General features: G+C 34.1%; 1 protein-coding gene and 1 non-coding gene across 4 annotated transcripts in view; both read right to left on the bottom strand.

Annotated features, from left to right (window-relative positions):
- Positions 1-15,685, bottom strand: part of RALGAPA1 (Ral GTPase activating protein catalytic subunit alpha 1) — a 270,966-nt gene that overhangs the window by 193,951 nt on the left and 61,330 nt on the right. For all 3 annotated transcript variants that reach the window (XM_049612882.1, XM_049612883.1, XM_049612884.1), the window contains exons 7-10: positions 14,652-14,767; positions 12,102-12,240; positions 10,843-11,051; positions 7,888-8,127 (exon numbers count right to left, since the gene is read on the bottom strand). In XM_049612882.1, coding sequence (XP_049468839.1) covers positions 7,888-8,127; positions 10,843-11,051; positions 12,102-12,240; positions 14,652-14,767 — 704 coding nt within the window. The remainder of the gene's footprint in view (positions 1-7,887; positions 8,128-10,842; positions 11,052-12,101; positions 12,241-14,651; positions 14,768-15,685) is intronic.
- On the bottom strand, positions 6,691-6,794 carry LOC125910485 (U6 spliceosomal RNA). Its single transcript, XR_007453995.1, has one exon. It is a non-coding gene; the product is annotated as a U6 spliceosomal RNA (small nuclear RNA).

Genomic DNA, 15,685 nt, shown 5'->3' with positions numbered 1-15,685 from the left:
TAGCTTAATAAAAGACAGTGGGGGGACACTTGGGTGGCTCAGTCGATTAACATCTGACTCTTGATTTCAGCTCAGGTCACGATCTCAAGATCCTGAGATGGAGCCTGCTTGGGATTCTCTCTCTCCCTCTCTCTCTGCCCTTCCTCTGCTCACTGCCCCCTCCCTCAAATAAATACACATTTAAAAATAAATAAATAAATGGGAGACAGTTGGATTCTCTTATCTGCTTGTTTCTGCATTCAATCTGACACAATAGCACATATCAGGTATCTCTGGAAAACTTTACTTCACACTCATGAAAAAATGACAGTGAAAAAAGTAAATAAAATCTTATTTTGTCATGAAAATAGTTTTGACTTCCCAGAAGCCTCAAACCACAGTTTTCAATCTATTGCCTTAAAGTGACTTTGCAGAAAAAAATTTACACACATATAATTATATACATATGTATGAAATATTATATATGTAGGTATAATCATATACAGATATAATTATACATATACAGACATAAATATATAATGCCTGGAGTGCATATATGTCTTTCTATTGAACATAAAGAATAACTTTATCATTTCAAATGATTTGGGGGATTTTATGCTTTATAGTTGTATCTTTGTTTTAAAGACAAATAACAATATAAAGATCTTCATCTGAGGTAAAACTCAATCATTACACTGGCCCTAAAATAACATCATCAACTATATAACAAATTATTTCAAGAGTTAGTTTCTAGAAATAAATGTTAGCCCTCAGGTAGCACTAATAAAGTACCTGGTACTCAACAGTTACAGAACTTCTTGATTCATTCACCAAATATTTATTAGGTGTCTACTCTATGCCAGGCACTGAGGATATGATGAATGAATATGAGAAGTATTCATGGAAGGTAGAAAAAAAGATTAAAATTTTAAAAATAATTTTTTAAATAAATATAAAACTCAGAAGAGGTACTATGAAGAAAATAATTTTCAAAAACATCATAAAAAGATACTTACTATGTGTGTGTATGTGTGCATGTGTCTGTGTGTGTGCATATGCATACAGGTGCATCTATTTTTGGGTGGTCATGGAAGACTTCTCCGGTGTAGCCATATTTAGAAGTAATAAAAGATGAGTATCAGGTTAGAAAAAAAAGGAATAAAGGGTAAAGAGGAAAGAAAGGAGGGTTGAAGGATGGAAATTCAGATAGGGAAAACAGTAATTGTGAAAGCTTTGAGGATGATAATTTTGAGAAACATTAAGTAAATATATTTCTACTAAACTTATTTGCCTATAGAAAGACTTGTGCTCTAGCTGGGACTGCTAGGGGCAAAGTCATTACATGGTCATATACCTGATAATTAATGGAGTATTTTATCTATATTGTGGAACATCTGAGCCTTCAAAGTAAGGAAAGAAACTATTTCACAAATTCTCAATTTTGAAAATTTATCAGCATTACTGCAAGTAAAAATAGCTTTCCCAATATATACCTAATCTTAGAAATTAATCCCTTTTCAAAACATGAATGATCCATTGGTGTCACCATCCTCAAATTTATTTTTCCTTAAGTTTTGCCTTAAAAATCACTTAAAAAATAATTATCAGAATAAAAACATCTCCGAGGACTTCAGTCTCCAGCAATATCATTTAAAAGATATCCTGGAATCTTCCTGCATAGAACACCTAAAAACTGTCACATCAAAAAATACAACAGACCTTTTTAAATGAATGGCTCAGCTTGTAAGGATATTCTGAGTCTAGACCAAAATGTGTGTATTAATCCAGACAGCAAGTGAGCAATGAAGCTGCTGGCTATTGCCCTGGATAGCCTAGAGTGTTGGGTTTAAATAGCTACCTGTTCAGAGGGGAGAGACAGATCAGGCTTCTATGAGTAAAACTGACACCAATGTAGGCAACCTGAATACAAAGGTGAGCTAGGAGGGGAAGGCAAAAAATCTCAACTCCAGAGAAGAGTCAGTGAGGAAACTTGTCTACTGACTTAGTGTAGGGGAATAGGAGGGAAGAACACCCTTTCCTGCAAATTCATATTCTCAGGCTGATCATCACATAACTTTGAGTGGTGCAAAGTAGGAAGAATCATAAACTGAGAATTATAATTTAAAGTAAACCGAGGCTGGGATGCCTGGCTGGCCCATTTGGTAGAGTATGTGACTCTTAATCTCAGGGTCATGAGTTCAAGATCTACGCTGGGCATACAATAGAGCTTACTGAAAAATTAAAATAAAATTAAATTAAAAATAAATAAAGTAAACCAAGGTTGACAGGACCACCAAATACCTGGGAGAAGCAAGAACATTTCTTCTCTAGAGGAACACATCTTTCAACCCAAGTTTCAAAGTAATTCCCACAAAATTCCACAGAAATGTAAATCCGTAACACAAAAACCCAAAATAAACAAACAGGGGTGAAAACAGAAACAACAACCAAGAAGGCCAAAACTACAAAAACTAGCTGATAGAGGTAGTAGAATAAGGAATATAAAATGAACATTTTTAACATGTTTTACTTAAGAAAATGAATATGAATAAAGAATGAATGAGCCACTGCAAAAAGGGACTAGGGCAGATGTGAAAAATAAGCAAATGCAAATTAAAAAATTTTAAATATAAAGAGCATTATTAAAAACTCAATAAGGGGAATTCTGTTTCCAAGAGTATGGTGGACTAGTAACTCAACAAACCTTCTGATTGAAAAATCAAAATGTATATTAAAAATACATTTAATCTTTTTGTTATTTTAATTTTTTATATTTATTTATTTACATAGAGTGTGAGAGGGGAAGGGAGAGAAAGAGAGGGAGAGAGACCAAGCATGTTCAATGCTTAGCATGGAGCCTGACACGGGGCTCAATCCCATGACCCCAAGATCATGACCTGAGTCGAAATCAAGAGTTGGATGCTTAACCAACTGAGCCACCCAGGTGCCCCAAATTTAATCTTTTTAAATGCATTGATAAGCCAAAAAGCAGAAAAAAATATTCAAAAATAAAAACTTATATGAAATCCAAACTCAGTGAGCTAAGTTTTAGGAGGAGCAAGAAAGCTGGCTTTCACTCTGAGTGGAACCAATTACTTTGGTTTCCATGGACCTATTGTGCCAAAGCAGGGAGAACAACAGGAAAACTAAACAAAGTCAGAACTACATACTGTCAGTGCAATGCTGAATGAGAAATAAACCCAACCATTAAAAGTTTGTAAAGAAAACTGCCCATATCTAGATGCAGAGTAGATAACAATAACAACAAAAATCTCCCCAGACACACTGTAACTAAAAGCTAGCCTTAACATAGTTTTATATTCTGTGTTCATATTATGTGGCTAGCTTGAACCTCAAATCAAGGATTCAGTTTAACGACAGGTTGTTAGTGTCTCTCTGCACCCAGAAGCAGCAAATGCAACTCACTTCTGAGAGAATCAACCTTTAATAAACCAAATCAGCAAATAAAGATGTAAGATGAAAAAGCTCAGAGTCAAAATTCTAAATTTCTGAAATCATGAAATATTGGAAGAAACCTTAAGAGAATACACCACAATAAGAAAGAGAACATAGAAACAAAATATGGTATGATCAGATCTACAAACACCTCAGGAATATTACAATGATCAACCAATATAAAATAACTATGTTTAGTATAAATAAGTAAAACATAAGAACTAGAAACAATAAAATTGAGCAGACTTGCCAATTTCCAGAAGCAGTTGTAATTAAAAAAGAAGTACCCAGAATGTAGCATAGAGAGACAAAGGGATGGAAAATATGAATGAGAGGTTAACAGACACTTAAGGTAAAAAAGATCTAACATTCATCTTGCCAGAGTCCCGGAAAGACAAGAAAAAGATGGGACAGAGGCAATATTTAAAGAGATAATGGCTGAAAATTTTCCAGAATTGCCAAAATATATTAATCCATAAATGAAGTATGCCTAAAATATCCCCTAAAGAATAAATGAAAGGAAACCTAGATCTGGGCATACCACAGTAAAATGTAAAATGCCAAATACTAAAAGAAGATATTAAAAAGAGCCAGAGCAAAGATAGCTGACTTATTAGTTCAACTGCTGGTTGACATCTCAACGGCAACAACGTAAAACAAAGAACAGTGGGAAAGTATCTGAGTATCTAAAATGTGCTGGGTGAAAATAATTGTTAATCTAGAAGTCTATGTCCAGTAGAAAAAGTCTTTCAAAAATAAAAGGCATTTTCAGACAGGCAAAAATTTTTAGTATTTGATACCAACAGACATCCACCAAAATGATGAATCATCCACTAAATGATGAACTTCATTCAAGCAGAGGAAAGTGATTCTAAAAAATCTGGAAGGGAAGATATCATAATCACAGAAAATGATAAACAGATAACTAAACGTAAATCAATACTGAATGCACAGAACAATAATAATACTGGAGTTAAACTACAACCACATAAAATAGAACTGAATTATTCCATAATAACAATAGGTTAAGTTGGGGGGGGGGCGGAAAATAAGAGTAATAAGGTTCTAAGATCCTTGTACTGATTAGAAAAAGGGTAAAAAAATAACTTTAGTCCTTGGAAAGTGAATTATGTATGTTAAAATTTATACAATAATCACTGAAGAAAAAGAAATAGAATATAACTTTCAAACCAAGTAACAGTAAAAGAATACAAAGTGAAAAAGTATCAATTAAAAAGAAAGCAAAAAATAAGACAATGACACAAAAGAAATACAGACATGATAAAAAAAAATAGAACAAAATAAGATGCTACCAATAAATCCAAACATAACAATGATAATATAAATATTCCATTTAAAAGACAAAGATTTTTAAAAATCAAACCATATTTACAAGAGGCATACAAAATCTAATGATATAAAAGAGTTAAAAATTAAAAGATTGTTTAAAAAAATGTATGAGGCTACTTTTTTTTCTTTCTTTTTTTTTTTTTTTTTTTTAAACAGGGGGCTTGAACTCATGACCCTGAGATCAAGAGTTCCATGCTCTACCCACTGAACCAGCCAGCCACCCCAGAGGCTAGTTCATAATAAAAAGAAAGTTAGGGCACCTGGGTGGCTCAGTCAGTTAAGCATCCAACTCTTGGTTTCGGCTCAGGTTAAGATCTCAGTTAGTGAGTTCCAGCCCCGTGCTGGACTCTGCATTGCCAGCATGGAGCCTGTTTGCAATTGTTTCTCTCTTCCTCTCTCTCTGTCACTTCCCTGCTCGCTCTCTCTCTCTCAAAATAAATAAACTTAAAAAAAAAGTGGTATAAATCCACTAATAGTAAATAAAATAGACTTTGTGCAAAAATAATTTTTGTAGGTGAAAAGGGCCATAAAAATAAAATGTTTAATTCACATTCAAAAAAAATTTTTTAGGTTTATTTATCTTGAAAGAGAGAGAGCAAAGTGGGGGAGGAACAGAGAGAGAGAGAGAGAGCGAGCCCCAAGCAGGCTCTGCACTGTGCATGGGGCTCGAACTCATAAACCATGAGATCATGACCTAAGCCAAAAACAAGAGTCAGATGCTTAAACAGCTGAGCCACATTTAAATATAAAACTTTCAACTTGTATGTATTTAATTATTAATTATACAGCTTGAAAATATACAAAGAAAAATTTATGGAGCTACAAAGATAAACCTGACAAATCATCAGAGTATAAGACTTCCATAACTGTAAGGGCAAACTGACCAAAAACCTTTAGTAAGGATATAGAAAAGTTCAGACGTTAATGATCACTGAACTCAACAGAGAAGCATACATTCTTTCCAAGCACACAGGACATTTATGAGAAATGACTACATTCTGAGCCATAAGTTTCAATTCATTGTAAATAACTAGTATCATATAGACTATATTCTCTAAAAGAATCACATCAAAATTTGTAAGAAAAAAAAAACCCAGAAAACTGTTTGGAAGACACAAATTGATAAATATTGCAAAGGTCAAAGAAGGTATTAACATGAAAATTAGAAAATATTTACATGTGAATAATAACAAAAAATGCTATACACCAAAATTTGTAAAATATAGATAAAACAGTACATATGGTAAATTAATAGCCTCAAAAATCATTTGAGAAAAATGTGAGAATAAAATTAATTAGCTAGGGGAAAAAAAAACAAAATCAAGTAGAAAGATGAAATAACAAGGAGCAAAAAATAATAAAACAGAAAAACAAGTATAAAACAGAGAGGACTAACAGCCAAAAGCTCATTCTTGAAAAGACTAATAAAATGACAAATCTCTAGCAAGAATCATTTAAAAAAAAAAAAAAAAAAAGACAAATAAATACTAACAGGAATGAAAAGGAGGAACATGAATATAAATGCTTCAGATATTAAAAAGTTTATAAAAGAATGTAATGAACTTTTTGTCAAATCTGAAAACAAATGCAATGAACAAATTCCTAGAAAAATAAACTTACAGAAACTTTATTACTCGAAAACCTGAATAGTTCTATAAGCTTGCTTTGATTTCTCCCACAAGTAAATTATTCCAACATTATTTGCCAAATATCTTTCCCTTCCCATTTGTCAAATAGTCTATCAACTCAAACTGTAAAATTTGGCAACCAGAACCACTGCCAAAGCTGGACAAAATGGTAAGGCAAGTTGGTCTCTTTTTTTTTTTTATTGTGATAGTCACTTTATTGGGGTTGAATGAAACAATCAATTTGTATATAATTGTATACATTTGTACTCATGAACACAAAAATATAGAACCCCTTCATGAATTTGCCTGTGGTCCTTGTGCAGGTGCCATGCTAATTTTCTCTGTATCATTCTAATGTTTAGTGTTTGTGCCGCTGAAACAAGCCAAGGCAAGTTTGTTTCTTTACAAAGCTAATGATGCCTCTGTTTTGCATATCAATAAATACGTATATGAGGTGAAGATGTGCTTTGCCTAGACAGCTCCCTTGCAAGTGAAGGCAATGTGGTATAAACAGCACTGCCAGGGGAACCAGGATCTGGGAGTTTTAGTCCCAAATCTACCACTTTCTTGCTGTGAGACTTGAATGATCCCCTTCAGCTACAAAACTCAATGATGTTTACCTGCAAAAGTTAAGTACCTTTGCTATTAAGAGCAAATGATTAGTTTTTATAAGGTTTATTTTCCATAAAATTTCTATGTAATTGAGAATGTGCACTTAGGAATTTCTAGCTATCCTTATATGATACTTTTTATTCTTTTTCTTTCTCTCCATTTCTTTTAGTCCCCAAATATCTACCTTACGCAACTTTAATTTCAGAATGCCTTAGAGGACAAAACTGAGCCTCTGAGAGGAGGATAAAGGCAATGAAAACATTGCTTCTTATACTCATAAACCACTTTTTACTGATTGTAGAGAATAAAAGATAAAATAATTTTAATTTACTAATCAAATGGTAGGAAATAAAGTTTCAAACCGGAAAGTGAGTAACTAAGAAAACTGTTCTAATAACAGAAGAAGGAGCATGGTTGGTTATTAAACTAAACTCATCATAAACTAAAAAATATAAATAATAGAAAATATTAAAAGATTAAAATAGCAAATTTTAAAATTAAAATTAAGTTTAAAATTAAATATGAACTTTAAAAAACATTTCTATTAAGGGGCTCCTAGGTTGCTCAGTTGGTGAAGTGTCCAACTCTTGGTTTTGGTTCAGGTCATGATCTCACAGTTTGTGAATTTGAGCCCTGCATTGGGCTCTGCACTAACAGTGTTGGAGCCTGCTCGGGATTCTCTCTCTCCCTCTCTCTGCCCCTCTCCTGCTCATGCTCTCTCTTTCTCTCTTTCAAAAGAAATAAACTTAAAACAAACAAACAAACATTTCTATTAGGAATTTTAAATAGCTCAAAGTCAGTATATTCAACATTAAAAACCAAAGTCTACATTAGAAATTAAAATTACTGAAAGATACTTTACCTGACGAAATATCTCTGTGACAAAGTTTACATTACTTCTTTTAGAAGAAAAAACTCTGCGAACTATTTCAATGTCTGTGAGATGTTCTTCATCAATACTGCAGAGACTGGATGAGCTAGGTTCTCGCTCCGTGAGAGTGCTTGTATTAGAATGGGACTGTTCTGGTTCTGTAGTTCTATCTGCTTTATCAGCATTATCATTTTTGTTTTCTTCTCTGGATACCAAACTAGCAGCTGCTCTCTAAAATAAAAAGAAAAGAGGGAGAGTATCATAATCATTTAATTTGGTATTTTGCTTTTTTTTTTTTAAAGTTTATTTATTTTGAGACACAGAGAGAGAAGCCAAGAGCAGGGGAGGGGCAGGAGAGAGGGAGAGAGAGACTCCCAAGAAAGCTCCATGCTGCCAGCAAGGAGCCTGATGCAGGGATCGAGCTCACGAACTGTGACATCATGACCTAAGCCGAAATCAAGAGTTGGATGTTTAACCTACTGAGCCACCCAGGCACCCTGGGATTTTGCTTTCTAATAGCAAATACTGGTAGAACTCAAAGCATTCCACAAATAACTTACACTATTGTTTAAAACTGGGCATAGATCATAGACTTTTTTTTTTTTTTCAAAGAGAGAATGAGTGAGCAGGGGAGACAGGTAGAAAGGAGAACAAGGGTGGGGGGGGGAGAGAATACCTTAAGCAAACTCCACATTCAGCATGGAGCCCATGCAGGGCTTGATCCCACAACCTTGGGATCATGACCTGAGCCAAAATCAAGAATCTGATGGACACTCAATGGACTGAACCACCCAGGCACCCCAGGCATAGATTTCATTTAGAATCCATTCTAAATAATTAAGTGGCAATCCAAATAATTCAACACATAAGTAATATAGTGATACTCACTAATCATCTATCCATCTAAATTTGCTTTTAGAATGTTTGCAGTACAAACAAGTTACAAAAAAACAAAGGAATGGCAAAAAAAAATTATGACAGAAGTAGAAATGACACCTAAAGAAAATATAAAAAAAAACTCAAGAGTGAGGTGCCTGGCTGGCTATTGGTAGAATATGTGACTCTTGATCTTGGGGTTGTAAGTTTGAGCCCCATGCTGGGTGTAGAGATTACTTAAAAATAAAATCGGAAGGAAGGAAGGGAAACGGGGAAGGAGGAACAAAGGAAGATAGGCTGACTGGCTGGTAGGCAGGCAGGAAGGAAGGAAAGAAAGAAACAAACTCAAGAGAACATTCTATATTCTACTAACTTAAAAGATTTTTCACCATGACTAAAGATGAAGCCTAAGACTAGCGATAAAGTAAGGTTGGTGATAAGGAAATTACTACCATGTTATGATAGTAGTAGCACTATATCATGGTATGGCAAATTCGTTTCCATTAAGTTACTCAATTTTTAGTCTCAGTTTTGTCGTCTATAAAACAAGAGGGTTTAAGTAAATAATCTCAAATATGCCTTCCTAATCAAAACCTTCATGATTTTAGTGCATTAAGTTCTGAGATCATGGAAAATAGTTCTGCTTGAGAGTTTCTATATTTAATAATTCTGTGTAGAGACACTGAAACAAAGTTTTAGGGAAAACATACCCATAGTCGGCTGCAGATAAAGGCTAAGGGGGAATATAATTGAAATATTCTGAGTGCTAATCAATTAAACACCCACTTTATACCTCCACTTAATTTGTGAAAGATTTAAGAAGTCATACAAAAACACACACAGTATAAGATATTTTAAACTAAATGAAGAAAATCTGAGAAAAGGAAAATAAAAATTATAAAATAAATACTGTAATATAGATAAGTTCAGGAAAAACACACACTGAGGAAAAAGGAGAAAGTGATAATGAAGTATGAAAAAGACCAACTATTTAATTAAGAAATACTACAAGTTTATAGATTAGTCCCTCCATTGTATAGCCGTACAATTTTATATCACATTTCTAGACTCAGTGCCCTTGTTGAAAAAAGGGGAAATGAGATGAGGGCAAGGCGTTATTTTTTTAAGATTTTCTTTTTTGGGGGGCCGCCTGGATGGCTCAGTCAGTTAAGCATCTGATTTCGGCTCAGGTCACGATCTCATAGTTTGTGGGTTTGAGCTCTGCATCGGGCTCTGTGCTGACAGCTCAGAGCCTGGAGCCTGCTTCAGATTCTCTGTCTCCCTCTCTCTCTGTCCCTCCCCTGCTCATGCTCTCTCTCTCTCAAAAATATACGTTAAAAAATTTTTTTAAAAAAGATTTTTTTTTAATGTTTATTTATTCTTGAGAGAGACAGAACGTGCAAGTGGGGAGTGACAGGAAGATATGGGGGCAGAGGATCCAAAGTGGGCTCCTGCACTGACAGCAGATAGCCTGATGTGGGTTTGAACTCACAAACCGTGAGATCATGCCCTGAGCCAAAGTTGGGTGCTTAAATGACTGAGCCACCCAGGCGCCCAAGACTTTATATTTAAATAATCTCTACACCCAACACGGGGCTTGAACTCACAACCCGAAGATCAAGAGTCACAAGCTCCATGGACTGGGCCAGCCAAGTACCCTGGGAGATAAGATTTTAAGTCAGCATTCTGTGAATGCTTTGGAAATCTAAAAAGAATTATGATGGTTCTACAACCATTTGATTACAGATTGCTTCCAACTGCAAGAATCTGTATGTACAATTCAGAATATTTTTAATACTGCACAACTAATATAAAATACAGAAACAAATTAAAAGCTGAGACTCATATATGACTAGAATTATCTTCTATGTCTTCCAAGTTTTATTTTTTATTAAAAAAACTATCAATTCTATAATAATTGTTAAAATTTGGATTCATAAAATACATTTATACAAAGAAAATACTATCATTTGCTTTAAAAGTGTTCTACACATAAGGCAATTTAAATCCACAGACATATCTCTTAAGCCATTTTTAACTTTAACAAGTTTGCCTTATGTGGTGTATTACCTGAATATTCTTTGGCAAGACTTCACCTTCCATCCCAGGAATATGAGGTCCTGTATGTGGCTTTGGCTCAAGCCAGAAAGAAACCAGCCAACGAATGACAATAACCCGAGCCTTAATGAAAGGCTCCTTTGTACAATAGATTGCTTCATTGGTTTCAGCATCCTTCTTTATCATAACATAATGTGGCTTTGGTCTCACCTGTGGGATATCTATGAAAAATAAAAAGAAAACAAAGACCAAAATAAGAATTATGCTTAGATAAATATGCATTTTTAAACATTTGAGAAAACACCTGTCATGATACTCTTGTTTTAGAAGTAGATTTGGTACAAAAATGACATTTTAAAATAATTTGCTAGATATCAGCATGGAATCTACAAGAGTGAACCATATATGGCTGATATATGGAAACGTGTTTTTGCAATTTTATCACTGAAAAGCTTAATGAATCTTGCCTAAGTAGAGAACCTTCCAGAGCCATTTGAAATTAATGAGAACTCACTTCAATTAACCTAAGACTGAGACACAAATTATGAAGTAATACAAAGTATGAGAATTTTTCCTTGATTTTTACAGCAAAAATATTTTTAAAGTAAATATTGTTCTCAATGGCAAAGATCTGCTACTCTAATTTAATTCCTTTCTACTAGCTCTAATGCTTATGCCTAAACCTATGAGTTGCCTAAACTTGGCAAAGCTTAAAATAGGAAAATCTTTCTTCAAAAAGAACATTTCCACATACAGACTGCCAGTGCCTCCTATATATGGAAGGTCTGCTTCTAACCCAACATTTGTCAAGAAGGTTCTAGTTTCAAGGCTCACACAGCCATTTTGGCACAGCCACTAAATACTGGATAATATATCATCAAAACATATGACACTGTAATTATTCATACATAATTTAAATAAGACATACTAAATAAAACCCTTGGGTGGCCTTAAAAAAATTTATAATGTAGTTTAAGGATCATACAAATATTAGAATTAAGTTTAATTTATAATCACAAATATTGCTGGTAGGTTAACTTTTCCAATTGGTGAGACCCAAAGAATATGTTTTTTAAAAAAAATCTCTTCACTCTCAGTGAAACTTTCCTATTAATAGAATTCCACTTTCTATATGAATCAAGGTATATTTCTAAGGAATCAATAAAAATATTAAAGTTATCCGTCTTCTTCAGGTAACAAATGCCAGCTTTACAATGAAGTATATTTTATTCTTACATGTGATCTTTTAGAAAATTCCAAAGACTACTTACCAAGTACAGGATGATATAAACTATTCTCCTTGCAGATGTTTGGGAAAATATAAGGCAAGTAATATTTCTTAAAATGTGAAAACAAAAATGAAAATCCCCTTTCTTGGTTTTCTTTGTTCTTCCATTCTAAACTTTTTACCTAATAATAAAAAATACAATGAGAATCATTCCATGAAACAGAAACAGTTATTAGTTATTATAAACAAGCTTGTAAAAGGTTACTTAAGCAATACACTAATCTATTACACTCTAAAGATATACACGCTAAATATATATAAAGGACAAATCTTAAAATGAGGGTTTAATGCCATGAAAATGCATTATATAAGTTATATTTCAAAAATCTTAGAGAAGTTAAAGTATGCTCTGGAAAATTTTCAAAGTTGACTCAAACTCGGCTCTACTAATGACAAAGATATGAATGTTCTTTTCCCCATTGCCCCATCCTGAATAATTCAGCCTTAAAAGTCATACAAAATAGGTATATGTGAGAGTAGAGAAGGAGTAAAAGCAGTGGCAGTCAAGTGCAGGTAATCAGAGCTTGCATAAGAAGTAGGGCCTCCAATGGAGGGGATATAGTAGAGGCAGTTGCCCAGTGGGGACTTTGAGCACGAGGAGGTGAGGACAGTGTCCATGAAGTAAGGAGGTGAGGATAGAAGGGGAAAGAGCAGTAAAACACAGGGTGTGAGAATTTCAGTAGGGGGAGGAAGATATCTAAGTAGGGGGATGGTAAAAGCCCAGAGTAGGCTTCAGTGAGATACCACTATACATTCACTTTAGAATAGCTAAAATTACATAGTGAACATACCAACTGTTGATGAGGATGTGATGCAACTTTTAAGTTTCATAGATTGCTAGTGGAATGTAAAAAGGCACAACCATTTGGAAAACACTTGGTAGCGCCTTAAAAAATCAGTATATACCTACTCTACAACCTAGCTGTTTGACTAACGGTATTTACCCACAAAAAAGGAAACTTTACGTATACACAAGGACTTGTTTATCAATATTCACAGCAGTTTTATTTGCAATAGCCAAAAACTGGAAACTCATTATCACCTGAATAACAAAGCGTGGTATATCCACACAATGAAAAGCTAGTCAGCAATAAAAAAGAACCAAACTATAAATATACAACAATATGGATGATTTTCAAAATATTTATGATGGAAAAAAGAAGCCAGACCAAAAAAAAGTATGTACTACAGGATTCCATTTACATAAAAATATGGAAAATGCAAACTATAGTGACAAAGATCAATAGTTGCCTGCGATTAGGAAGCAGTTAGGAGTGGAAAAGGATATATTACGAAGGCATCAGAGAACTTTTAGGGGTGATATGGTCATTATATTGATTGTGGTGATGGCTGCATGTTGTACACATATAATAAATTTCATCAAATTGTATATTTCAATATTGCAGTTTACTGTATGCCAATTATATCTCAATAAACCAGCAAAACATTTAAAAACCTATATGGAGTGTAGGGGCGCCTGGGTGGCGCAGTCGGTTAAGCGTCCGACTTCAGCCAGGTCACGATCTCGCGGTCTGTGAGTTCGAGCCCCGCGTCAGGCTCTGGGCTGATGGCTCGGAGCCTGGAGCCTGTTTTCGATTCTGTGTCTCCCTCTCTCTCTGCCCCTCCCCCGTTCATGCTCTGTCTCTCTCTGTCCCAAAAATAAATAAAAAACGTTGAAAAAAAAAATTTTTTTTAAAAAAAACCTATATGGAGTGTAAAAGTTGCTTTTTAAAAAAGAAAAACTGGTAATAATAATGACAGTAACAACTACTATTCACAGAACACTTACTTGTATCATGTACTTTTTTATTCTAGTACTTTGCACTAATTATTTAACCCTCAAACACCAAAGTAGGATATGTATTATTTTTATGTCTATTTTAGGCCACAGAGGTTAATTTAACAAAGGTCATACTATCAGTAAGATGTGGAATCAGATTTAAATCTTGGTAATCTCATTCAGGGTCCAAATTAACTTTATAATGTTAGTTTCTAAGGCATAGGGAATTTTTATGTTTGGAACAGTTACAAGAAATGTACATATGCTGAGTGTTCCCATTGATCAGAACATGCACATTTCCTATGCAGAGATGAAGAGGTTACCTTACAAAATACATTCACTTAGAAATTTACAGTACAAACAGGTTGAAGTATAAATTACATTCCTGTACCCACACCCCATTCTCAGCCTACCTCCCTACTGGCTTCTTGGCAGGTTGATCCCTAAACCAGTTATTAGTTTTTTTTAAAGACCACAGCTGCTGATTATAAAGGAAAGGATTAGAAACTGGACCACATAAGAAGGTTTATACATGAAACAGTCTACTTAAAAATTTCTCTCTCTAGCTCCCTAAGGGATTAATAATCCCTCCAATGATTTTTTTTTTCCAGGAAAGGCATACTAACATACATTTTCAAAAGCAAAAATTTGTCCTCCTTCAGGACAATAAGCAAATATCTACTCTAACAGAACAATGGTAAGAGATGGAAAAATGATGGTAAGAGGGGTAATATTTAAGAAGATAAAACATACCTGAATTACTATATATTTTAAAAGTGCTTCAAGAAAATAGCTTGTGAGATCTTCTTGTCCTTTGTCTCCTGATTGTGGGGGGACAAGAGGAGTGATTTCCTCTATAGTGACTTGAGCTATCCAAACACAAAAGAAATGTTCAGTATAATTACAAAACAAAATTAACAATGAAATAATGTGGTCCAAAAAACATTAACTGTAAAACACATATGCAACAAATACTGCTTGAAAATGTTCTAATGACTGAAGCTTGAAATAAATCTGAGATCATCCGGACGATCCATCACAACAACCATGAAGTTTAATAACAGCTGTTTCATAAGCCCTTGACTGAGATAATGTGACAAGGATGGACAGACAGATATGAAGGGCTTAAGAGTAAATCTTGCTTGAAAAAAAACTTCTCATGATATTTTAAAATTCACATTAAGTGTGTCCATTCCAAAATTCCATAGTATGATGAGTAACAGCAAAAATAATGAGCTTATTCATCAATTAAAGGACAGAGTACTCTAGTAATGACCACGATTACCCTTTAAGGTAACGCTTTATTCAAAAAAGGAAATGCTATTTCCCTCTCAAAAAGAAAAGATAACATCTTAGTTCCTTGATTACAAAAGCCCATGTATAAAATAAGAAATATTTACATTTTCAAAAATTTTCAAATATTCAAAAACATTCATTGTAACAACCGCAAATTCAAGAAAACCAACAACTAGCTGAATTCTCTTAAATATCTCCTAAGCAGCACCTAGTTTAGTACAGGCAGATTCCTAAACCTGTTTCTCAGTAAATATTAGCCCAGTAATTAAGTTCACAAAAGTAGGTTTTTTTATAGTCCTCTTGGCACAAAATAAAATACTCTTGTACTTCAAAGTACATCCAAATTAACTCAAGGATACAAGAGGACATATGAGAATTAGAGATGAAAGATAAATGTAAAAATGGCTTATATTAACCAGGTGTTTCTGATGCTTTGATGCCAGAAGACTTGTTGGCCAGGGAGAGAAGAATGGCCCTCTCAGGGCTAGCTA

This window comes from Panthera uncia, assembly GCF_023721935.1.
Source record: "Panthera uncia isolate 11264 chromosome B3 unlocalized genomic scaffold, Puncia_PCG_1.0 HiC_scaffold_1, whole genome shotgun sequence".
NCBI classification, from domain to species: domain Eukaryota; kingdom Metazoa; phylum Chordata; class Mammalia; order Carnivora; family Felidae; genus Panthera; species Panthera uncia.
The sequence above is the reverse complement of the archived record's forward strand: the minus strand, read 5'-3'. Positions and strand labels throughout refer to the sequence as shown.